This window comes from Hemibagrus wyckioides, linkage group LG29 (genome assembly GCF_019097595.1).
Source record: "Hemibagrus wyckioides isolate EC202008001 linkage group LG29, SWU_Hwy_1.0, whole genome shotgun sequence".
Classification (NCBI taxonomy): domain Eukaryota; kingdom Metazoa; phylum Chordata; class Actinopteri; order Siluriformes; family Bagridae; genus Hemibagrus; species Hemibagrus wyckioides.
The window spans coordinates 6,084,142-6,110,938 of record NC_080738.1 but is presented as its reverse complement, the minus strand read 5'-3'; the positions used below and the strand labels follow the sequence as shown (position 1 = coordinate 6,110,938).

At 37.7% G+C, this 26,797-nt stretch overlaps 1 protein-coding gene across 1 annotated transcript; it reads left to right on the top strand.

The window, feature by feature from the left end:
- The first annotated feature begins 8,106 nt into the window (after positions 1-8,106).
- LOC131349237 (CD209 antigen-like protein C) lies at positions 8,107-17,820 on the top strand. The gene is made up of 6 exons (XM_058384762.1): positions 8,107-8,284; positions 8,404-8,484; positions 8,582-8,836; positions 16,460-16,602; positions 16,690-16,796; positions 17,371-17,820. The coding sequence occupies exons 1-6, from the start codon at positions 8,185-8,187 to the stop codon at positions 17,516-17,518; spliced, it is 834 nt and encodes a 277-aa protein (XP_058240745.1). The 5' UTR covers positions 8,107-8,184; the 3' UTR covers positions 17,519-17,820.
- Positions 17,821-26,797: the final 8,977 nt, after the last annotated feature.

The following is a 26,797-nucleotide window of genomic DNA, read 5'->3' as shown; positions in this document are numbered from 1 at the left end:
ATTAAACCAAACAAAGCATATATAATACTTTTATAAATATATTATAAATAACTATATAAATATAGTTCTACATGCTACATGGAGTACAAAAAATGATTAAAAAGTATTTTTTTAACTGAGTCTTTTTAGTGTGATTAGATGATTCACAGTGTATGGTCTGGTAATGAGGGCAAATAAAAAATAATAAAAATGTGAAAAACAGCCCTTACAATATACAATATAAAGACTAAAAATATAGTTAAGACGAGATAGGCAGAAGTGGGTTATGAGGAAGCAGAAGTCAGTGCTTTTAACTGTTATTTACAGAATTTCTAGGTCTAAATTCTAATCCCAGCTCATTAATGCACTGTTCTAAATTACAAATAATGTGTGTCTGTGTTTACTACATTCTAGGACTCAGTGCTGAATGGAGGACATTTTACAGCCTGACTACTGTTTGTGCTGCTGATGCTGATTGTTGCCACAGTGATGGGTGTCAAATTTAACAACCAGTAAACAAGCAGCTACAGACCAGTTACAACAAGAGAAAGAGACCAGTTACAGATTAGTTACATCAACCTGACTAGTGAGAAAGACCACCTACAGACGAGTTACATCAAGCTGACTAGAAAGAGAGACCAGTTGAAGAACAAGTTAGCAGAAATAGGTGAAAAAATACTTTAAATCCTTACTCAGGATTCTTAAATAGGAGCTTTTGACAAATGAAATATACTGCTCAAAAAATTAAAGGAACACTTTTAATCAGAGTATAGCATCAAGTCCATCAATTAATTGATTAATTGATTAATTAATATTGATCTGGTTAGTTAAGTAGCAGAGGGCATTGTTAATCAGTTTCAGCTGCTTTGGTGTTAATGAAATTAACAACAGGTGCATTAGACAGACAACAATGAGATGACCCCCAAAACAGGAATGGTTACAGTTGGAGGCCACTGACATTTTTTAACCTACTCATCTTTCTGACTGTTTTTCACTAGTTTTCCATTTGGCTAGTGTCAGTGTCACTACTGGTAGCATGAGGTGATACTTGGACCCTACAGAGGTTGCACAAGCAGTCCAACTCCTCCAGGAGGGCACATCAATGATGTCATTGGCAGAAGGTTTTCTGTGTCTCCCAGCACAGTCTCAAGAGAATGAAGGAGATTCCAGGAGACAGGCAGTTAATCTAGGAGAGCTGGACAGGGCCGTAGAAGGTCCATAACCCATCAGCAGGACTGGTACCTTCTCTTTTCTTCAAGGAGAATGAGCACTGCCAGAGCCCTACAAAATGACCTCCAGCAGTCCACTGGTGTAAATGTCTCTGACCAAACAATCAGAAACAGGCTTCATGAGGGTGGCCTGAGGGCCCAAGATCCTCTAGTGGGCCCTATGCTCACTGCCACTCACTCACATGGAGTTTGATTGGCATTTGCCTTTGAACACCAGAATTGGCAGGTCTGCCACTGACACCCTGTGCTTTTCACAGATGAGAGCAGATTCACCCTGAGCACATGTGGCAGATGTGAAAGGGTCTGGAGAAGCCGTGGACAATGTTATGCTGCCTTTAGCATCATTCAGCATGACCGGATTGGTGATGGGTCAGTGATGGTCTAGGGAGGTATATCCATGGAGGGACGCACAGACCTCTACAGGCTAGACAATGGCACCCTGACTGCCATTAGGTATCGGGATGAAATCCTTGGACTTATTTTCAGACCCTACACTGGTGCAGTGGGTTCTGGTTTCCTCCTGGTGCACGAAAATGCCTGGCCTCATACAGGCAGTTCCTGGAGGAATGAAGGAATTGATACCATTAAATGGCCCCCATGCTTGCCTGACCTAAATCCAATAGAACACCTCTGGGGCATTATGTTTCCGTCCATCTGACACTGCCAGGTTGCATGTCAGACTGTCCAGGAGCTCAGTGATGCCCTGGCCCATATCTGGGAGGAAATACACCAGGACACCATCTGTCGTCTCATTAGGAGCATGCCCTGACATTGTCAGGCATGCATACAAGCATGTGGGGGCCATAAAAACTACTGAGTACCATTTTGAGTTGCTGCAACTGAATTTTAGGAAAATGGACTAGCCTGCGGCATCATTTTTTCACTTTGATTTTTGGGGTGTCTTTGAATACAGCCCTCTGTAGGTTGATCATTTTTATTTCCATCAAACGATGTGGCATCCTTTCGTTCCTAACACATTACCCAGTCCATATCAATATAGATATCCAACATGATATTTTTCCCCACTGAGATCCCCATTGGTGTTTTCAAAGTTTTGGGTGATTGTAAACTCCAGGTAAAGAGAATCCTGGTATATGTAGTTTGAGGTTTCACACACTGCTCATACTTTATCCAGGGTTAACAATTAAACCCAGCTCTTCATAATCTGATGTTTCACACTGTACATTCTAAACGCTGGATTAACCTTTTTCTAATTTACATATTTGTAATTAATAACAGTGATTGGATAAATCCAGCATGTAAACACTTTAAATAATGGCTTGTTTCACTTTCACATCAGTGAGAAAAGAATGACAATTTCAAACAAAAAATAAAACAAACAAATGGAAATGTAATCACACAAGCCAACAAATAAATAAGTAAACTAAATAAAAATATAGCTGCAAGCAGCAATGACGGGCCATCACTACACGGTGCCATCGCCGCCCAGGTGCACCAGACACAGTGAGCACAGTGCATTAAAAGGGGAAATACCAAAAGGACAAGAGTGACAATTTGGGTCTAATGAAAGTGATCACAGCAATGTTCACTGATGGCAACAAGAAAACTAACTCTCCGTCTAAACTATATAAGGGCAAAAGTGACAGTTTGGGTGTAATGAAACAGATCATTGCAATGTCCAGTGATGTCAAAAGGGACAATGACTCTCCCTCTAAACTATATTTCTATATCAGATTATATATATATATATATAGAGAGAGTCACCCAGGAAAAAATGTCTACTTTTTCTTTTCTTGAAGTGTATATACATTTTTTGGCTGACTCTGTATATATAACTTGTGAACATGAAGCCATATTTAAAAAAATAAAAATAAAGTGAAAAGAGCCTCTAGTGGACATAGTCTAGTACTGCAGGAGTCAGGCCAAAACCATGTCCAGTCAATGCACTGATGAATGTAAAAATTTGTTGTGAGCCGTTAGAGCGTCACAAAATCATGAAACTAAGCAGAATCACTCACAACCAGTTGTTCTTTCTATGTAAAAAAATTTGAAACATTAGGGCTTTCCACTGTTAAGATATAAGAACATTAATTTTCTTCTATTAGGTCCTCACAATAGCAACATCATTCAAAATATCACAAATTCCTTCACAGTTTCACATCAGCCATGTCTTGATATTATTTTGACTGATTTTGAACCAAATCAGGTGAAAGTAAGGGAAAACATTAGTGATTTCTAAAAGTGACACATTTCCTGCTGCCAGTTGGTGGCGCTATGACTGACACTAACAGTAGTCATGTCCGTGTGATCAGCTTTCTTCTCTTAACATAAAATTGAGGTTTGATGTACATGACACAATATACACTGAAGTTATTAGCCACTTCCTGTTTCCTTTTATTCGCCATAGGTTTAAGGGCTTCTCATGGCTGAACTGTTTGAGATATCAAAAATCCCTCATCAATTTTGCATCATCAATGTCTTGAGATCATTTTAGCCTGGGTTTTGGTGGCGGTTGTATCAATGTCTTGAGATCATATTAGCCTGGGTTTGGTGGCGGTTGTATCAATTCCCTAGGAGGAATATTTCAAATTCCATTGGGTGCCTTTTGCAAACAACTCAAAGTAACTCACTTCCTGTGGATTAGACTTAATGACATGCAGTGTGAAAGTTGTTCAGTTCAATGAGATCTAAGTGTGTACCAAGTTGTACATGGATACGTGCAAGTGTGTATCAGCTATGCAGCAAGATGTTCCAGGGGGCACTGTAATGGGTGTGTGCCACGCACAGGGCCGAGCCACAGTGATGTCCTAATAGCTGCCGATTCCAACCTGTCTGCTGATTTTCAAGAGTTTTTGAGCATGTTAAGGGGTCCAAAATGCCCCGAAAGCTTGACAAAAAAAAAAATAAATAAAAAAAATAATTCATAAATTCCAATGAAAACAATAGGGCTTCTGCACCTACGGTGCAAGGCCTCTGGCCTTGCTCCTTCGGTGCTTGGGCCCTAATAATTTAATAATTAAAATTCACAGTTTTGGAAAAAATACTGCAAATCCTCCATGATGTGCTGTTATTGGAAGCAAATTAACTTCAGTTATTTCTCTTCGCATCCCTTCATCTTTGATTATTTTCCTGTAAAAACAGCATTTTATAATTTTATATAAATCTTCTGGAAATACATTAAGTTAACTTGCTTTAACATCTTCCTCTGTGTGCTCAGATACACAAGCCAAACTCGGATGAAGATACTTCAATTCTAGTTTTTACTACATCTCTACTTCGATGAACAACTGGAGTGAAAGCAGACAGGTCTGCCTAAACAGAGGAGCAGACCTGGCGATCATAAACAGCACAGAGAAAGAGGTGAGAAAGAGGAGAGACAGAGAACGATAGAGAGAGAATGATGAATAGAATAGAAATAAAATTCAAATGCAAAAGTTATCTTTTGAACCCTCGTATTTCCTATGTATTTTAGATGGTTATTTGTCTCCATGCTGTGATCTGAAAGCACTTCTTGAAAATATAGGTTACAGAATGAAAGAAAATATCAGTCATGCATAACAAAATGGAGGAAGGAAGGGGAACATTTAGTCCCATGGTGATCAGAAATTTTACCACTGTGGTGGCAAGTCTGCACTCTGACTTGAAATAATTAACAAACTACACACGGACACAATGGTGCAAGTTAAAGCAAAGAGATAAGAAAGGAATTTTTATTTTGCTGTGGCAAAAGGCATCTCAAATACAGTGCAATAAAATTACACAGCGGAGAGGCAAAGCCCTCTTTCACGGGTCCCCCATGTATACGTGACCAACAGCACGAAACTCTTGTAGAATGGTACATCTCACTTCCATAAAAGGAGCTATAGCATATAGAAAGACAAGATATACAATGTTCTTGCATTCCATGATACTGATACTGACAACCACCTGGTTAACATTTTCCTTTCCACACACACACACCAAAGTTCCTAAAGGGTTACCTGTTCATCCATGTTACTTGTTAAAATTTCCACTACAACCACATAGCTGTTGAGTTCTTGACTCAAATTGGTCAGAAGGTGTTGATTAATTTTCTATAACAGAAACTTTTAATTAGTTTTGGACTGTAATCCAAATTGCAGATTCACTGTAATATGCTCATTCGAATAAGGTATGGTTTCTGTAGCAGCAACTTGGACTTGTTTTTAAAAATAAATCCACTGTGTCATTAACCCCATTGTGTCATGTGCAGATTTAATTAAACTATAGCAATTCTGACTGCATCTCAAATGCTTTCTAGGAGAAAACAAGAAGGTGAACAGGTGTTACACAGTGAGATCAAACCCACATATATTCAAATATTGTGCAGTCATTTGCAGGAGTTCATCCTTAAACTGCTACTAAAGCATCATTGGGATTGGAATGGTCTGAGTGCCAAAGAGAAAGAAGGGGTATGGAAGTGGGTTTATGGTTCACCACTGACCACTGCGTAAGAGATCAATTTAAATGGCTTAAAGATGTGTAAGTAAAGGCAATTGAGCACTGATTAATCTGATTCCTTGTGTTTCAGGCACTGAAATAAAGGGGAACCCAGTCATAAAAAACCCACTGTGCCAAGATTTTGGGCAGCAGTAACAGCTGGAATGACAGATTATGCGCTGATTATTTATTGTTTATCTATGAAATTAACGAGTATAATTTGTGAGGTTCTGTCACAGCTACAACATACAATCATAATTACACGTTGTTTAAACTTCTTCATTTGTTGTTTTTTGTTCTGTTTCCCACCTTGTCTATGCTAATCTGTTTTTTCTTTTGGGTTCCTCTGCTCAATTTCCTGGTTTCTTGATGATCATGAAACACACTATTTCACCATGTCCAATGTAAGAATTGAGACACAATGGACTGTTTTGTTATGTATGGAAAAAAAACAAATGCACATCAAGATTGTAGAAGATTGTAGATATAGATCCTTGTAACATGAAAACAATAGCTAAGATAATGATAAGAAAGAAAATGTAGAAGAACCAGTCTCAAAAGGCAATTGGGAATTGAAATAAATATTTAAGTCATCTGAGTAAGAAAAAAAGAGGTTGGTTAGGGAGTGATTGTTAATCAAGTTCTTATTTGTTTTGTGCAAATATAAATGGATAAATTGGAATGGTTTGCATGTGTCTCTGCTATAAGAGGAATAAAGCACCTATTCCTATAGGATTTGCTGTGGTAGGAAAATAATCATCTTCTGGTTCATAACAGTAACTCCATGTTGTGTTGGACCACATTACATCCCACAGTCTTTTATTTCTTACATGAATGCAATGAATGTTCAGATGGAATGAGACTACAGCAAATCTGTCTCTGTGTCCCTTTAGAGAACGGACTACTGAAGGGGACAGATGTTACAATCTGGCTGTGGCATGTGTGCTGCTGCTGTGTGTTCTTCTGCTGTGGATCAAACACAGCATCCTGAATTCAGAATTTGACAAGTTACAGACCACATATAGCACTCTTATAACAGCGCAAGGCCAGTTATAGACCAGTTACAAGTATCTGACTATAGAGAGAAATCGGTTATGGACAAGGACCATGCAAATGAGTTTAGAGAGAGAACATTTTAAGAGCAGAAATAACAACATGACAATAAACAGAGATGAGCAAAAGGCCACAGTTGAGAACTTGGAAGATGGAATGGAGCAGCTACAGAAGAAGAATGATGAAATTCAGAGCAAGATGAACGCCTTCAGTCAGGAAATACTTTAAAGCCTTCCATTTGGTACATGGCAGTGTTTGTTAATAAAAATGTCATAAATCCCTGACTCGTACTTGCCACAGCGTGAGATCATAACCACATGTGTACCATGTACGTGTTCCTATCTCTGTGTTGTTTTCTGTTTCCAGCATGTGTCCTTAAGGAACTCTACTGTTTTCAGTTCTGTTCTTGATTTGTTTTCTAATTTAAAGTGTGTCAGTTGTTTGTGGGTATACTTTTGTCCTCATGACCTTTATTTGTTCTTGAACCTCACTGTGACAAAAGACCAGTATTTCATGGAGAGATACAAAAAATACAACTATATAGTGTTGTCAGTTTGATGTTTAGTGACCGAAAATGGAAAAAAAAGACTAAGAATGTATGCACAAATGAGATTCACATTAGCCTAAAAAATTACCCACACTGCTGCTTGCCTGGCCTACAGTTCATTCAGACCCTGACTGGTCTGCAGCTATGGCTGCATACGCCACAAACTGTGATGCACTGTGTATTCTGACAACTTTCTATCAGAACCAGCATTAACTTCTTCAGCAATTTGAGCAACAGTAGCTCGTCTGTTGGATCGGAATACATGGGACCATGCATCAGTGAGCCTTGGCCACCCATGACCCTGTCGCCGGTTCACCACTGTTCCGTCCTTGGACCACTTTTTATAGATACTGACCACTGCAGACTGGGAACACCCCACAAGAGCTGCAGTTTTGGAGATGCTCTGATTCAGTGGTCTAGCCATCACAATTTGACCTTCCGTCAAACTCCCTCAAATCCTTATGTTTGCCCATTTTTCCTGCTTCTAACACATCAACATTGAGGACAAAATGTTCACTTGTTGCCTAATATATCCCAATATATATTTTTCCTTAATAAAACCTCCTACAGGAAACTGCAACCCAAGTTGTATATTATTCTCAATTCTACATGATATGTGTTCATTTAGGCCATGCATCATGTTGGGTGTGATTTCAAGCATAAGAAGAAAGAAAAACAGGATGTAAAGAGAGATGTAAAAGTTGTCTTAAGCCACATAGATGTTTATCGTGGCTAAAAACGATGTCGCATTTCCTGTTTGTCACATCAGTATATCTATCACAATCTCCCACCAATCACAGAGCAACACGCATCTTTTTCTCTCTTTCTCCAATCACTCCCCTCCAATCCCCTCTCTCTATAACACACAAACATACCACATTCATTCTGCATCATCAGTGTCAGTCAGGCTGTTTAAATAACACAAAAGGACACAGTGCTGTAGTGTTCCCATAAATTATGCCCGTTAATCTGGAAAGGGAATATGAAAACGAATGCCTTCAGTATGACACCACACGGAAAGTAGACAAAACCCGCTTGACAGATACTCGGTATAGAGGTAAGAGCACACATACACACACACACACATGCATGCAGTGAAAAACAGGACAGTCACATTCTTTAGTGTACTACTGCTTAATCTTTACAACTTTTATTAATATGTTGTGAATATTTTAGGATTGTTAAGGCTGAATGCACTCTTTCTTGGTGTGATATGTATTCTTCAAGCAACTCTCAACATCACCCTGAGACTACACTGTAAGTTTGGCTTTTACTTGGGATGCACTTTTTTGAGTTTATGACTCTGAAATATGTTACTATGAACAGAATGTTAATGTACCATTACCATTATCAGTTAATCCTGAGGCTGAGGCTGACCTGTTAAACACAAGCTACTACAACCTCACTAAAGATAAGCTGTGGACCCGTTACACCAACCTGGATAAGCAGAAAGACCAGTTACAGACAAGTTACAACAACCTGATTATGGAGAAAAAACAGTTACAGACAAGTTTCAACAACTTGGTTGAGGAGAACAAGCAGGTTCAGTCAAGTTACAACTACCTTGATACAAAATTGAAAAAACTCCATCAAATGTTTCCTAGAGTAGGTGAGTGAATATTTTAGTTTTATTCAAATCAGTGGATTATCTATAGGTGTCTTTTCACATCTATATGTCTAACTCTAAAGGTAGATGTTTTACAAGGCTAAGACTAACGTGTGACATTAGACTCTCTAGATAACTGTATTATTGATGTGATTTAAAAATATCTTACATCTTATCAAAATAAGGTCTTAGACCAATGGAGGCCAAGCTCCATCAAAGCTGAAATGTGGAAGGCACATTAGTGAAGCCCATTGTCATAACCTTATTATGATAAAGGAAATCAACTGTGGTAAAGGCTCCTTACTAGCCACATCCATTTGGATTTGCCAATAGCCACTCGACAAGTCTAGTGTTCTGAAAAAGGTAGAAACTGGATCCAAATTGTCATCCACATATGGCAGTGTCTTAGCCTCTTTGGCAGTAATAGAGTTTAAATTTCTGCATCAATAAAAACTATAGGAATCGTTCTTAAAAACAAGTACAACTGGTGAGGCCCATAGGGTATGGCTAAACTTAATTAAGTCATCAATAAGTTTCTTTTGTCTGTAAATTTAATGTCTTAGGAGAGATGAGGTATAGTATGCTCTCAAAACTACTGCCTACTGTATGTAGAGAATGTAGAGGATGTATGATATGTTTGATTGAGTCTATTCTACCAAGATCAGAGTTTGTGCTGAAAACATCACATTTCGTAGGAGGGAATAAACTTTTTCTACTTTATCAGGTGTCTCGCTACCAGGTGAACATCAGGTAATTTGCCTGGCCTATAAGAAAGACTAATCTGAGCAACAGACCTCTACAGGCACATAGTGTAATGTCACAAGTACCTTCTCAGATATATTTGCAGCCACTTGCATGGTCTTTAATAGTGCCTTATTCAAATGCATGACAACTGTGCATGGCACTATTTAAACCCCAAAGTTTTGTACAGTTAGAGTTTTTGGCTGGTGATTCAGCTATATTTACATTATTCGCTGTCTCACTGCCAAGAGCTTGGACTAGAGCACCTCTGCATGCTTTTGTCACATCTTGTGGCAGTGGATAGTGTAGCAGTTAATATGTCAGAATGCCAAGTGTACTGCACATTCTCCTCGATTTGCCATCATTATTGAGGTCGCTTCTTGGCTAGTAGCACTGTCTCTAATTCACTCTAGATTAGTCATCCAGCTTTCTGTCCAATTAGTTTTCACTTTTTATCCATTTGGATAACGGGCTCAGTACTCTTTTCCACTCTGCACCGAGCCCATACCAGTAACAGGATGACCAGACCATGAGTCAGCAAATCTGGAGCAGATAGGGCATGTTGGGCCACAGCTCTGGGGAAACATGGGTAGGCCCTGCTGAAGGCTGACTTACTGAAGTCTAAGGAATCTCTGAACTGCAGGAGCAGATCCAGGCCCTGCTGCAGCCTCAGGTTGATTCTGCCTCAGGCAATGTATTGGGGGAAAGCCCCCATTCTATGCTACAGCTTCTCAAACAGTTGCTGAGGAATGCTTGCCCCCTGCCAAACCACCTTACAGTTGATTCATTCATTCACTTCTACCTGGTAAAAGGGGCTTTATCCCTCCTCAAGATGTGTCAGGGTGCCTGCTCCATAGCTGATTATACCATTGATTTTCAAACCCTGGCAGCTAGCTGTCCAGGGGGATTATTTTCAGGGTCTCTCGAAGAAGCTGACATTGTTGCTTGTGATCCTCCTGGAGATCTGGAGACTCTGTATAGCCTAACTATCTGCCTGGGCAACTGTCTCCAGAAGCAACATGGCCTTTCACACTTTTGGCATTGTCTTATCAGCTGCCCTTCTTTGGGGTGGGGACAGACAGGCAAGCCTCCAGGTTTTTATTGACTCAAGGACTGCAGGCAATTTCATCAGTTTCATCCACCTCACCAGCTAATGCAGTCTTCTTTTTGGAAAAAAAAAAAAGGATGGGAGCCTGCATCCCTGTATAAATTAATCCAGTCTAATGCAGTAACCTAAAAAGACTGACAACCCTGCTATTTATGAACTCAGCTTGTGTCCAGCTACAATCGGCCAAGGTCTTCCTGAACTAGACCTAAAAAGTACCTATAACTTGGTTTGCATTGGGGCAGGGGGTAAGATGGCATTTGTCATTCCCTCAGGTGCTTGTAATGCCCTTTGGCCTAATGAATGCCCCTCTGGTCTTCCAGATTGTCAAAGGCAAGATCACCTAATGCTGCACCCATCAATCACTGAAAGGTGGCCAGAGCATTGCATAAACAAAACGGCATCCACGTCCACTCGAACAAGCCGAATGGCATTGTAACAGCAGTTTTCTCCCGATCTGACTCATTTACCACCACTTGAAAGTAGCCTGATGTGAGATCCAAGGTGGAAAACAACCCAAAGAATGACTTTATTACAATGACTGCAGATGAAGCCCATGGACTGCAACTCTCCTTCAGTATGCCTTGACTGACCAGATCGTGTACATGTCTCTTAAACTCTTGGAAAACATGAGGTGGGACTCATTGTGATGTTGCTTTATTGGTTGTGCATCTCCTGTAGGTATACTATGCATCACCGTCATTGTATATCCAAAATCTGCATCGCTCTTGGAAAAGACGACTGTAACGTGTCAGCAGGGAACTTAACTCTTCACATTGCTTATCTGAGAGCCCATCCTGGTTCACCTGCACTGGAATTGGCATTTGTTCAGGCTGGCTCTCAACCTTAATGCTGCATTGCACAGATTATCATCTTCTTCAATTTCCACCACTTGTTTTGGGACCATCTTCTCCAGCTTGGACACAACTGCAATCCTGGATCTTGGCATCAACTTGATGGTTTCTTGACAGAGATTTAATACTCATACTGGAACTTTACCCTTCTTTGCACTTGCAAGAACATTGGCTACCAACAGTACTTTTGGAAGGGTAACTGAATCTGTGCACTCCAGAAGTACATGACCCTTTCCTTGGTGTGGTATAGTACAGTGGCCTTCCACAATCTTCTCACTTAAGGGTGGGATTATGACGACTTGTTTTTCGGACACTTTAACAAAACTTATCTTTCCTCGGGGACCCGAAGGTTTCTCATCTGTATTCACTCTTGCAATTACTCTCCTTACACTAGCACCTGAGTGTTGGCTTGCTTTACTCTTGTTATTCACCTCCATTCCTAACAGTATGAGATTCTTCGATTTTCTAAGAACATTCATCCCCACAATTCCATCCAATCCTTTCATTTCCTTTGCATTGGGGTTGGACTCTGTGAGCACAAAAACACACTTGCCTGGCAGCAGACTTCCCATGCACTCTATATCTGCCTGTAAACAACTGGAATGTCTAATCCTTTTGCAGCAGTGAGATGCACCCAATTAGTAGATGACAACTGTATCTTTTGCTCTCCGAAATGTTGTTTAAAATGACATTCTGAGATGGTTGTGACCTCTGAACCAGTGTCCAGTAGACAACCCCTGCTATTTTTACATTCACGGTCAAACAATCTCCAAAAGCACTTTCCCTTAACGGTTCTGGCACTACCTCTGCTTTCCAGCCAGCTGTCTGGCTTCGAATTACTGAATGCCAGTCACTTAACGAAACTCCTCTTAACACCTCAGTTACCTCTGACATTTGTGATGACACAGTGCCCCGGTTACCAAGCTCCTTCCGCTGTCCACAATGTCGACTGGTATGACCTGGTTCACCACAGGTGTAACAGATATACTTCCCCTAACTCTTTTTCAGTGGCTGTCCTCTCACAACCCCAGGCTGAAAGTCAAATCTCCCTTGATCATGGACTATTCTGTACAATTCTTCCTGATGTGCCGCTATCTTCTCTATTGCCTCATGCAGTTTCTCTAATGTAAGAGGAGATGAGTTCTCACCAGTTTCAACTGTAGTGTGGACAGCAGCTCTTAGTGGTAGTGGTGGCTCAAGTGGTTAAGGCTCTGGTTTGTTGACTGGAAGATCAGGGGTTCAAGCCCCAGCACTGCCAAGTTGCCACTGTTGGGCCCTTGAGCAAGGCCCTTAACCCTCTCTGCTCCAGGGGCACCGTATCATGGCTGACCCTGTGCTCTGACCCCAACCTCCAAGGATGGGATATGTGAAGAAAGAATTTCACTGTGCTGTAATTTATATGTGACAAATAAAGGCTGTTTCATTTCATTTTCATTCATTTCTTTCATGCACATGAGTCTTTAAGTTTCCTTCTGGCTGTGCTTCCTCTTCCTCAGACCAGGTGAAGGAGTTTTGCATCAGCTGTGCAAAAGTCATACTCTGCTCTCCCATGATCCTTTGTTTCATCTCTCTTCTTAGGAAATCATCCCTTATTTCAAGAACTAATTGCTCTTTTAAAATTTTTTTCATCATCTGGAACTCGTCCAGGCTCTCTGCACTTTACCTTACTAAGTTTCTCCCTTAGGTCATAAGCATAGACATGTATGGTCTCAACAGATGCTTGTTTTTGGTCATAAAAGTCCTTCAACCTTTGTACTATGTCCCCATAGGTCCCCTGGAGTAATTTGAAGATGGACTCCACACTGTTATCTCCCTCTTCCAACATAAACTTCACTGTATCCTTAGCTTCACCCTTTAGATGCTGCTTTATCAGCTCCACTTGATCTTCCTCTGGCACCTCATGACACGAAAGGCTGATTTCATAGAGACAATCCACTCTTAGATGCTTTCTTCTCCAGGTTTAGTGGTACTAGTGAAATCGGTGAGTTTATGATCTCTTGGGATATATATTGTCTCTGGGGGGTGCATGAGTGGATGCTTGCTGCTCCATTACTGCCCTAGGCAATGATAGGGCTTCTCTCTGTTCCGTCCTGGCATGATCTAATGCCCCGGCCTCTTGTAACCGCCTCTGCATTTCAGCAAACTCTTTCCTCAGTTCTTCCAGTTTTGCCATTTTCTTCTTGCTCACACACCTGGGACAGAATTCTACTAACAAATATCAGGCTAAGTATGATCCTGTTTGTAACGCCAAATTAATGTAGTGGGAAATTTCACTACAATGTAGGGGTGTTTTATTCTGCACTATCCTGGATGACTAGGAAGATGACAGGATCCCCACCCCTGTACAATTAATTCCTATACTTAGTGTTTAAGTATGTTTTGCTCTGTCCTGACTGTGTATTTGGATAGTTTGGATGACTGGTGAGAAGAAGGCTCAAAGACACAAAATGAACACGGTAGCTTCTTAGAGTGTGATGGAATTAATTATCTCTTTTCCCTACTTCCAGCCTACAAGAGAGGAGGAATGCCCCTACTCCAAGATGGCAGTAGTTTACCCTTTTTTATCTACTTGTCTAGTAAAAGAAATGAACAGAACAAAGCAAGCAATAGTCAATTAAAAAAGAATCTTGTTTCACTCATTTTATGATTTTGCCACAGCAAACAAAATTACAAGCAAAAAAACATAAAACTTAATTCAAACAAATTTGGATACAAACTTTTGTTCAGTCCTTGTTTTTCTTACAGTAGTGTGTAAACAAACAGAAATAGAACACAACATTTCTTATAGAACAAAAATGGTGATAGTTCAAATGGTGCTCAGTTCACACTAACATTTTAGACGTTACATTCCACATCAGATACTTTCTATGTCAGTTTACATACCTGAGTGTGATTCACAACCCCAAAGTTTGAATTTTACCTCACAGTAGGACTGAGCCATATTGGAGTCTCCGGATATGGCAGGGTAAGTAAAGCAAACTAATAGCAACACGTTCTGAAGAGAAAGTCTCTAATTTTTAACCACAGAAAGAAGAATATTCGGGGGAGATCACACGGGGGAGGGAAAAAATTAAATATATTGCCAAAAGTATTCGCTCACCTGCCTTGACTCGCATATGAACTTAAGTGACATCCCATTCCTAATCCATAGGGTTCAATATGACGTCGGTCCACCCTTTGCAGCTATAACAGCTTCAACTCTTCTGGGAAGGCTGTCCACAAGGTTTAGGAGTGTGTTTATGGGAATTTTTGACCATTCTTCCAGAAGCGCATTTGTGAGGTCACACACTGATGTTGGACGAGAAGGCCTGACTCTCAGTCTCCGCTCTAATTCATCCCAAAGGTGTTCTATCGGGTTGAGGTCAGGACTCTGTGCAGGCCAGTCATGTTCATCCACACCAGACTCTGTCATCCATGTCTTTATGGACCTTGCTTTGTGCACTGGTGCACAGTCATGTTGGAAGAGGAAGGGGCCAGCTCCAAACTGTTCCCACAAAGTTGGGAGCATGGAATTGTCCAAAATGTCTTGGTATGCTGAAGCATTCAGGGTTCCTTTCACTGGAACTAAGGGGCCAAGCCCAGCTCCTGAAAAACAACCCCACACCATAATCCCCCTTCCACCAAACTTTACACTTGGCACAATGCAGTCAGACAAGTACTGTTCTCCTGGCAACCGCCAAACCCAGACTCGTCCATCAGATTGCCAGATGGAGAAGTGTGATTCGTCACTCCAGAGAACGCGTCTCCACTGCTCTAGAGTCCAGTGGCGGCGTGCTTTACACCACTGCATCCGACGCTTTGCATTGCACTTGGTGATGTATGGCTTGGATGCAGCTGCTCGGCCATGGAAACCCATTCCATGAAGCTCTCTGCACACTGTTCTTGAGCTAATCTGAAGGCCACATGAAGTTTGGAGGTCTGTAGCGATTGACTCTGCAGAAAGTTGGCGACCTCTTCGCACTATGTGCCTCAGCATCCGCTGACCCCGCTCCGTCAGTTTACGTGGCCTACCACTTCGTGGCTGAGTTGCTGTCGTTCCCAAACACTTCCACGTTCTTATAATACAGCTGACAGTTGACTGTGGAATATTTAGGAGCGAGGAAATTTCACGACTGGATTTGTGGCACAGGTGGCATCCTATCACAGTTCCACGCTGGAATTCACTGAGCTCCTGAGAGCAACCCATTCTTTCACAAATGTTTGTAAAAACAGTCTGCATGCCTAGGTGCTTGATTTTATACACCTGTGGCCATGGAAGTGATTGGAACACCTGATTCTGATTATTTGGATGGGTGAGGGAATACTTTTGGCAATTATATATACATATATATATATATATATATATATATATATATATATATATATATATATATATATATATATATATAGCAGCTTACCCTACACAAAAACAGATGTAAATATCCCACTCCAAAAGAAAAGAAAATAGCAGCCACACCCCTACAGCCAGTGAACAAGTGAACATATCATACATTGAACAATATATACAGAGTGTACACACACACAGCTAACAAGTCGAAATCAGAAAGCCAAGCTCAGAGTCAGGGGAAAACAGGCACAGGTCAAAAATACTGGTGCATCTCATTTTATACACTTTATATTTTATATTTACTTATTCTAATGAATTATGGTTTATGGATATTTATTTTATATTTGTGCAAGTGATGTTAATTATTTGAAATAATGACACAAAAATAATACGAAGAGATTCAGATAAGGACTCATTCAAATTTGTTCAATTTCTTTAAAAATATGTCTTTTTTTTAGAGACATTTTTTTGAGGTTTTCTAGTAAATATTGTCACAAAGCAGCTTACATAAGTATCACATGGTCAGACATACAGTAGAAACAATAATGATTACAGATCTTTATGGAACTTTAACTACACTTAATTGTGACTTCTAACAGTTGAAATCATCAGTCTGGAATGGAAACCTTTTAACACCAGCATTTACTACTTCTCTACTGAAAAGAAGAACTGGGTTCAGAGCAGACAGTATTGCAGACTGAAAGAGGCAGATCTAGTGATCATAAACAGCCAAAAGGAAGAGGTGAGTAAGAGAGAGTGAGAGAGAGTGAGTGAGAGAGAGAGAGAGAGAGAGAGAGAGAGAGATTATCCTATTGTACATTATTCACAGGACTTTATCATCGAACTGCTGGGAAACAAATCTGCCTGGGTTGGGCTGATAGATAAAGACAAAGAGAAGGAGTGGAAATGGGTCGATGGTACAGTGTTCAGAACAGGGTAAGAAAGTGTATGAAACAGATCTTTATTATTTTCTGAATGAAAATCTGGGTTTCTTAAATATATCTTGACCTGGTTAATACTCAAATAAATTATGAACATGACAAAATAACTCTTAATATGTAACAAATATTACTCAAGAATTGTGATTCATGTATTTTCTACCCATGAAGAACACACAAAGTGTGTTTGAAGTACAACTGATTGCATACGCAGTTCTATTCATTAATGTTCAGACAATTAGCTTTGGAACTGCTGAGAGGGTTAATTTTGAATAAGGCATGGAAACAAATGAATCTATTGAGACCAAAAATGAACATTTCAAGGCTGCAAAATTATTGTGAAGTACACGTTATCTATAGCATGTTTAAAACAACTGTTGTGTTGTGTTAAAATAACTATTATGTGTTAACTTTATGTGTAAATGTAACATGAGTGGGAAATGAATGGTACCCCAGTCATGGAATCATCTCTACTCTAAGTATTAATCTCAGTGATCACATGATAATAAAGTTGAGCTAAAGGTGTGTAATTAAAGGTAACTGAACACTGATTCTGTTTCTCTGGGTTTCAGGAACTTGAGTCTGGAACAACCAATCGATGGGAAAAGTAAACCCCATGCTGGGAAAATTAGCATTGAGGCAGAATGGAAGAAGACCTGGATCTCCATGCCTTGTGCTCATGAAGATTGGTGGGTCTGTGAGAAAATTATTTTTGAGTGAATCTTTACAAGAACTAACTAGAAAAAAAAAGGTCTCACTCAAATCTATACAGCAGAAGATGAAATTGAGATCCTATTCTGTCTATCCCTTCCTTATATATATTTTTTAAATTTATGTGCTTTTATTCTGATCAAGTTGTGTAAGTGATCTAATTTCATCACAAAATCTCTTCATGATCCAAAGTGAATATATGTCACAACTTGGGGAGAGAGGAAAAAAGGAAAACAAACAAACAAACAAACAAAATTAGGAAAAGTTTTAAATAAATGTTTAATTTTAGATTAACGAGGGCCCACTCTCCTAACACTCTTTACATTTATTATATTATTTTTTGTAATAAAGCTTTATGTTAAATCTGTAATCAGTATATAAACAAACAATATTGTATTCTTACATAAATCTACTGCAGTGGATTATACAAAAAAACACTGTTGTTGAGTTTAAATAAAAGCATTTATAACTTTATATGCTGTGATTAAATTAAGTGCTTAGTGGTTTCAACCATATGCTCTTTTGTCAACAAAATAAGAGTAAAAACATACTGTACTTCTGTATGTGTTTTTTATGTGAAATCATTAGAAAAGCTTTTTTTTTAGTTTTTTTTTTTTGATAACAGTCAGATCTCAAAGTCTCTTAGAGCTACAGTTTATATAATATACACATATTTTCACACAGCTCTCATTATTAGTGAGCCATTGAAATGTTCAAGCAGGAAAGAACTTTACAGGGAACATTACTTCACTTAACCACACAGCAGATTTCTCAAACCAATGAAATCCTGGTATACTGAAACTTTTAGTTCAAGCAGAAATTCAAACATTTGTCAACTTCTCTTGGATACACAACCCAGGCAGCACTCGAACCTTTAATCTGCTGATCCGAAGCCAAAAGTAAAAAAAAAAAAAAAAAATATATATATATATATATATATATATATAGAGAGAGAGAGAGAGAGAGAGAGAGAGAGAAGAAATACATAAAAAAGTAATTACAGTGATGTATATTAGATAAAAATCATTATAGATAGTGAATAAAGTAAGGAATGATACATGTGGTGTGATGTGGCCCGATGCAGTCCCACCCTTGATTAATTCCCTATATCAGCATGTCCCAAAGAGCCATTTGACAGTGATTTGTAGTAGTAGAAGAAGAAGCTGTCTTATTAGTAGTAATAATAGCATTTGAAAAATTATTATTCACATTAATATTATTGGTCATAATAGTAGCTATATCACTATTATTATTATTTATTGTAGTAGTAGTAGTAGTAGTAGTAGTAGTAGTACTTATTAATAAACAGTAGTTCATTTCAAATGTTGTGAAGCATCAGTGAGACAAATCACTTCATGCCATCAATCATTCGCCAGCTTCCCCTTAAATTTAAGATATTCATTTGTTTATCACTAGCTATTGTTCCTACTGTTTATATATAGAAACATAAATAAGGTTCATATATATATATATATATATATATATATATAATGTGTGTGTATATATGTGTAGATAGATAGATAGATAGATAGATAGATAGATAGATAGATAGATAGATAGATAGATAGATAGATAGATAGATAGATATTCATATAAAGTTTTAGCAACCCGAACTATTAGAACAACTGCATTAATTTAAATCATGTTTTAGGGACGATGGCGAATTTAGATATCTGGTTTTGACATGTATTTCACACCTTCAGGATTAATTGGCTATGATTAGGAATTATCGTCCACTAAATATTGCAAAATATTGACCTATTCTTGACCAACAAATATTTTATTCAACACTCTTATGGACCCAGGCATGTTCCTGCAAGGCACACACTCCTATGCCTCACATTTAACACATTATCACTTTACTTGAAAACACTTAAAATGCTCATTGCCCTGTAGTGTCAGGAACAAAAATTAGAAATCAATTTAATGGCTCCAACACTGTAATTTAAATTACAGCAGAAACACTTTTAGAGATGTTTTCATTAAAAAATCAATGATTTATGAAAATCAGACCGCAGCAAAGAACAATCAGAAACAAGAATTGAACAGTGCTGAGGTGTAAATAGAAATAATAACTGAACTACTCAAACACATTCAGCTTAAGAGATTTGATCTAACTACAAGATTCTAATTTAGCAGGATCATAGCCAGGATAATATAAAGACAAATGAATGAATGGATAAGTCTATGAATGATGACACACATCACATTCTGAAGCTTATATATTTATTAAAGTTTTCAAGGCATTTCAGATTATGGTATTAAAACTTAGGGGTGATTTGCTAAGTAAAAAAAATCACTCCATGCCTCACATCAGGGCTCACTGAAATCTTTTTATTAGTAGAAATCAACAGATTTTATATAAACTGACTATAGTATAACTGTCTCTAAAGTGAAAAAAAGCAATTCACAAAACGCATTTCTCATAATACATTTCTAATTTCTGATCACACAGAAAGTAGACATTTGAAAGTAAAAATTCAAAATTGTAACTTTTAATTTTAATTTGAACTTTTAACTCTAGGTAATAGAATTACATGAGAATATGAGTACAATACCTAATACAGTTACAACTGCTCAGTACATACAGCTTGAACTGGAAACATTTGATCATTTTCCTGTGCTTTAATCTAATTACTGAAAAGCACTTTCTCACAGATCCACATTTCCTTACTCTCGCAGTTCCTGTCATTCCAGCAGTTCCTATTGAGAAACCCAGTCTCAGCACAGTCCTCCTCCCCTAAATTATTCGGTTCCCCTCCACACCAGAACCTGAAAACCAGATCAGTAGCATTAACCAGATCAGTAGCATGTAACATTGTCTTAAAACATCCATCTGCTAAAACCATCACTTTTACACCTACGCAAGTTAAATAATGACTTTTTTTCTATTTAGTTAGGCTTCTTATAAAATGGGATATTTGGGTATGAATACAGAATTAATTTCTGTTTCCTACTTAGTGGTCAGTGGTGTACCGTCCACCCATTTCCACACTCCCTCTCTGTCTCTGTCACTCAGACCAATCCAAGCTCGACTGTTGCTCAGCTGATTAACGATGAAATCCTGCAATTAAAAAGCACAATCTTAATATGAAGCGATTTGAAATGTCTCACGTTCTCTTTCTCACCCATGCTCACCTATTTCTGTTTATTATGGCCAGGTCTGCTCCTCTATTTCTACAGTCTTGTCTGCTCTCACTCCAGGTTTCCTTCTCAGCAGAGACATAGTAAATCTTGGAGTTGAAATATCAACATCCTAGTTTGGTATGTGAAACTGATCAGACAGAAAGACACGTCATGTTTAGTACATTTCCATAAAACACAATCTCAAACTATCATAGGAGCTCCCCACATGTTTTCAGAAATTTTTCAATACATAGTATTATTTTTAACAAAAAAAATGACATGCAATTTTATCCATTTATGGTTAAATTTAATGAAATAGAAAATTTGTGGAAAATGTACTGACAAAAAGCTGACACTGAAGATCCCTTCAATAAATTTTAAATAAGATAAAATAAGATCAAATAAGATAAGATAAGCAGCCAACTTCATTTGAATGGTGTCCTTTTCCATCTGTAAATGATCACTCTTGTTTGTTGTGTTATTATATCTGGCTTGTAAAGTTTGGCTTCTTGTTGATTATTTTTCTCTATTCAGGTCATAATTAGTGGACTGTAACTGGTGTCTCTCTATAGTCAGGTTGTTGTAACTACTCTGCAGTTGGTCTTTCTGCATAGTCAGGTTGTTGTAACTGGTCTGTAACCGGTTGTTTTCTGTATTCAGGTCATTGTATTTGACCCATAGCACTGTGACGGCAGTCCACAGGATCACACACAGCAGCACCACACACAGTGAAGTCAGATTGGAATATCTGCTCTATTCAATGTTAAGTCCATGGACACAGAGAATTATATCTACATTGTACTCTTTCATGACTGGTCTTTTGTGATGTGTCTTTAAAATGGAATGAAAAAGACAAAGAACAAAAAATAAGGGTCTTGCCATTTATAGTATACTTAACCATATTAAATAACAAATTTTTGAACATTCTGAGTCATGTTCATATGCCCTGTGATTAATTTCTATAATGACATTATAAACACTTAAATGTCATAAATGAATGAAAAGTGTGTGTGTGTTACCCAGGTTTCTTCTGGTGCTATGAGTAGCCTGGTCATCTTCATCCACGCTCATACCTTCGTACAAATTACTGCTAAGAAATAAAGTGTTCTTGCTGTTCTGTTTATCTCATTTATTTTCAGTCGTATAATTAGAATTGACATATATGTTCTGTCCACTCTCCATTCTTCTGTGTGTTATTGTATCAGGGTTTATCCTAACTGTGACAGATGTGTGAGGTAGCACTCGCCTAAGATTCGTTTCTCTGAATGAGGAGGTCTTTGATTCTACTGATGCTGCAAATAACTTCATGTTTTTTGTTAAGAAAATAGCAGAGTCAATAGAAGCAAAGTGACCTGAGGATATGATCTCTGTATGAACATCCATGGAAAAGATGCAGTGTTTAGAACAAATGACCTATTTTTACTTCACAATTTTACCATGTTGGTATTGCTGAGCCTTTCCCTTTCCAGAGGATATTAATTAGAGAGTCAAGGTATGGGGCAATTTCAGTATAATAATATATAGTATTTATCTAAAATGCAGTACATTAGAACAATAATATTAAATATTAATGCTGATATGTTGTAACACTTTACATTAAGATTTACATAACAATATTATAATTTAGGTGCATTCAGTTTAATTCTTTTATTTTAATGATTTTAACAATTGAACTTACTGTGTCTACTACAATAATTAATATGAAAAATGTCTAATGATTTAAAACTAAAAATTTGAAAGAAAAAAGCCATTAATAGAGATAACAGTTTGGTAAAACTAATTCTGCTGTATGTGCACATCATCTTGCAAGGCTCTGTCTAATCTGCATGGATAAGCATAGGCTCCATGGAATGGATACTGTTACACACTTTCATTAGAGAATTAAGGAAATATTAGTTGCAAACATCACTTAAAAATCGTGCAGCCTTTCACATTTTCTTCTAGCAGGAATTGCAGAAGTTCAGTGACTTGTTATTCAGTCAAAATCTGCATTCAATTTTATTTTTCTCTTCTATTATTCAAGGTAAAAATCAAACACAATAAACACTCTGGTTTATGCTAAACATGATAAAATTAAACTTCCTGAAATGTGGTTGTTATAATCATGTGACCACTGATTAAAAATAATAATAGAGACCAAGACACAGGTACAGTAATGTAGAAGTAGGAAGTGTTTTATTTGTAAGACATTTATTCAAGTTTTCTAAAATAAAAGTACTTTTCTTTTCATAGACTCACTCTTCTTCAGAGCATGGCTTGTCATTCCAGCTCTTTGGAAATTCAAAACCAGGATGTATTTAAATAAAGAATTAAGTTTAATCCTCATTTTTAAATTTACAGAAGTTGTAAAGCTGTTATACAGAATCATTCAAGCTTCAAGCTTTTTTTTCAGTATCAGAGAATGACTCCCAGGTGCTCAGTTAAATATTTTCCAATCCAAGCTTCAGTACCATTGAAATGTGTACTGATGAACTCCTGAAATTATAAATAAATACTCTCGCTGAAAAATCTCCAACCTTGCATAAAACATTTTTATATATTGGAAAATGACATGAATGCTGTTTGATAACATAATAGTTCAGATTTGATTTCATAGTTAGTCCATCCATCCAACAAGTTTCTGTTTCACTTGTCCAATGCAGGAGACGTTGGAGTCTTATCCAGGGCACTTGGGGCACAAGGTGTGTGTGGAGGGTGTGTGTGGGGGAGGGTGTGTGTGTTGGGGGCAAGGACAATTTAGTGATGCCAATCAACCTATAACACATGTATTCGGGCTCGGGACGGAAACTGGTGTACTATGTTACAAGTCATGTTACTTAATTAGAAATTAATTTAATAATATTAATTTTCTTAGAATTAATAAAAAGCTTCTATGTAAACTGTTTTAAGTAACAATTGATAATTATATCAGCATGTAAAAAAATCGCATGTTGTTTTGATTTAGAAGATCTAATTTTATTCATTAAAAAGAGTTTCAAATAAATGCTCATATATTTTACATAAATACACATTAATTAGTAAAAACCTACCAAGTTTCAGAAGCACGTTCTGCAGTCTTGATGTCTCATTCTGTAACTGGTCCCTTTGAGACACTAACTGTAACTGGTCTCTTTCTATATTCAGGTTGTTGTTACTGGTCTGTAACTGGTCTTTTTCTCTATTCAGATTGTTGTATTTGATCCACAGCACTGTGACAGCAGACAGCAGGGGAACATAGAGCAGCAGCAGCACACACACTGCAGTCAGTTTGTAACATCTGCCCCCTGCAGGGCCTCCTGCTAGAGAAAATGGACATAGATTAACATTAATTTTAGTCATATATTCTCTACACAATCGAAACAGAGGTGTAGTTGATTTAAATTTACATTAAGAAAATTTTAATTTAGAAAATGCTTTTATCCAGAGTGACTTAAAGCTTAGATTTACAATCTACTCTTTCAATAATCTAAATGAAAGAAAACTGAGTCACTACATCACAGGAGCTGGTGAGTATCGCATAGCTGTGCTTTGCTGTCACATCACATCAGGAACCTGGGCAGCAGAGGGAGCCCTCCCCCGAGTTTTGACATGGTCACATGGTTCACTCCCTGGTGTCCGTACGGACATTGAAGCAGCGTGTACACTCTAGTTCACCATGAGTATTGTTCCAAGCTAATATACTGAGCATTTGATGATTGTTGTTTTGGATATTTGTGTAAGATCTTGCCTGTTTTTTGACCACTGCTTGAGCCTGCTTCTATTGGCTTTATGAGTATGACCTTTCCTGTTTATCGACCACGGTTTAAACTGGTTTATTGTTTCGGATTTGTTTGCCTGTTTATTGTGTTCCAGTTTTCTGACTTCTCGCTTTGTTTTGCTGACCTGCCAGTTCTGCTGTTTAATAAATCTGCTCATGGATTCTGCAACCAACAGCAAATTCAGTCAAAATATCACATAGTGAAACCAGGCTTTAGGTATCTGATAAATAATGTCAGTTATGGAAACCACTGAAATAACAGTTGAAGTTGGTCTGAGGGCATAATGTGGTCCTCATAACCATTAGTATCGTGTTCCTATTGAGTGAATGATATTGCTGACTCAAAATATGTCCCACTGTTAACATTTAAACTTAAATTGTATGATTACCATGAAACTATCAGATTATTGTCTTTTTCTTCCCCATTCCCATCTTCTTCTCCTTTTTTAATAGCAGATGTACTTCTATATGCTCCTTGTTTTTCTTTATTATTTCAAACTTTGCTTATTGACAGTTTACACCATCTCATAGTGTTTGGTCAAAAACAGTCTATATTTGTGATGTTTTATGTTCCCCTATGTATAACCTGCTGCAAAAATATTTTAAATAATACACGCTTAAATTGAGATGCCATATTGGTGCAATTTTAGGAATAAACAAACTTTGGAGGTTTTAACAAAAAAAAATTCTATTTCAAACAATATGATAAGTTTGAAAGACAAAACATGAAACTATTAACAGGAAATAAATCTGTTGTTTATTCTTATGTTATTACTTGCACTTAAGTTCCTGCTATTGTTTCAGTTAAAACAGCAATAAAGGGTCATTCTCTCACACTCTCTTGAAGTTAATAGGTAAGACATCACCTCACAGAAAACCTCACCATATTAACAGTTAGATGTTTTTATTTGCTAAATAACATCAATTAATTAATTCAATTAATTAATTAACCCACTCACTAATGATGATCTTTCTTGACTCATATTGGCCTACTGTAAATTAGCCAGCTAATAGCCTGCTGAACAAACCCTGCTCCTGTTCCAACTTTCATCAGTTCACCAATCAATGTTTTGAAAGCCTAGTGTTTTATTACCCCCTATGCAAAATTTACTTCAAAACACACGTACCTGTGTGTCCAGTCTGTATGCTTTTCTTTCTGTTGATGGCCTTTGTCTCTTCTTTAACAGCATCTGCGCTCTCACAGATTTCCACTGCCCTCTCTATGTGCTGTCCTGTCTTCTCAGCATATTTCACATAATCAGAAACTAGCTCAGACATCTCTAGTCGATTAAACACTGAAGTATGTTGCTTCTCTCTGCATCCACCAACCTCCACTTTGTGTGTGCAAAGCGTAATGACACAGGTCGCTTATTATGGCTGGTAAATAGGGAACCCACTAATGTGTTATGAAATGAGGAAGTCACCACACACCACTAGAACTGAACTGTACTGTGTACAATTTACAATTGTACTACTATCAGAGCTGCTGTTATAGAAAATTAATATATATGTGTCTAATATAACTAGGTGAAAACAATAAATCTATTCCTGAATTCCAGGGAAGCTGCTTTGTGACAATTTCTATTGTTAAAAGGGCTCTCATCAACACTATATATCATCATTTATCAGGGCTGCTGAGAATTCATTTTATATTTCTGTTTGCTAAAATATAACAGTAGACCAGACATGTATCTCTGCTGCAATCATTGCTTAACTTTAGTTCTGCTGATTTTTTCTTTATTTACAACACCACACAATAGTGATTTATCATAGCCTACACTATACAAAAGTGCTGTTTCACACAGACAGGTTGGAGATTCCACAATTTCATAATATTTGAGAGTGTTTTTTTTTTTTTTATTAGAGAAATGTCTTAGCATGCTTCTGATTATGTAATAATAGTCTGAGGAGAGTGGAAAAAATGTAGAGAAGGTGTTGGAAATCTATGAGAGTGCAGGAAGCAAAACAGAGAAACAAAAGGAAGCCTACAACTCGACACACAGATACAAATTTTGACCTAATAAAAGAAAGCGAAATTCAAGTGGAATTTATTGTCATTTCAACCGCATATACTGTAGCTGATGCAGTGCACAGTAAAATAAAAAACGAATCCAGAACCCTGGTGCTACATAAATACACAAAGCAATTATTGTGTGATGAAGTAATATGAGGATAGATGACTTTGTTTATCTGCTTACAGATGGTGGGTGTTCTCACAAAGCTGTTCGGTCCACTGACACATCCACAGCAATTCCAATCAACCTATAAATCTAATTCCAATCAACCTTAATCATTAAATCAAATCAAATCTACTCTAATCTCCCTTAATCATTAAATCAAGAGTTTATGTTCAATCCTTAAATTTACTTAGTTAAACTAAATCAAATCTAAGACTATTTTAATCCATAATCCAGAGTTAATTTAAC

Bases quoted from the DNA above. Each gene is read 5' to 3' on its own strand.
- LOC131349237 (XM_058384762.1), top strand. From the start codon at position 8,185: ATGCCCGTTAATCTGGAAAGGGAATATGAAAACGAATGCCTTCAGTAT. The intron at 8,485-8,581 runs GTAAGTTTGGCT...TACCATTATCAG, and splicing joins CATCACCCTGAGACTACACT to TTAATCCTGAGGCTGAGGCT. The intron at 8,837-16,459 runs GTGAGTGAATAT...GACTTCTAACAG, and splicing joins TCAAATGTTTCCTAGAGTAG to TTGAAATCATCAGTCTGGAA.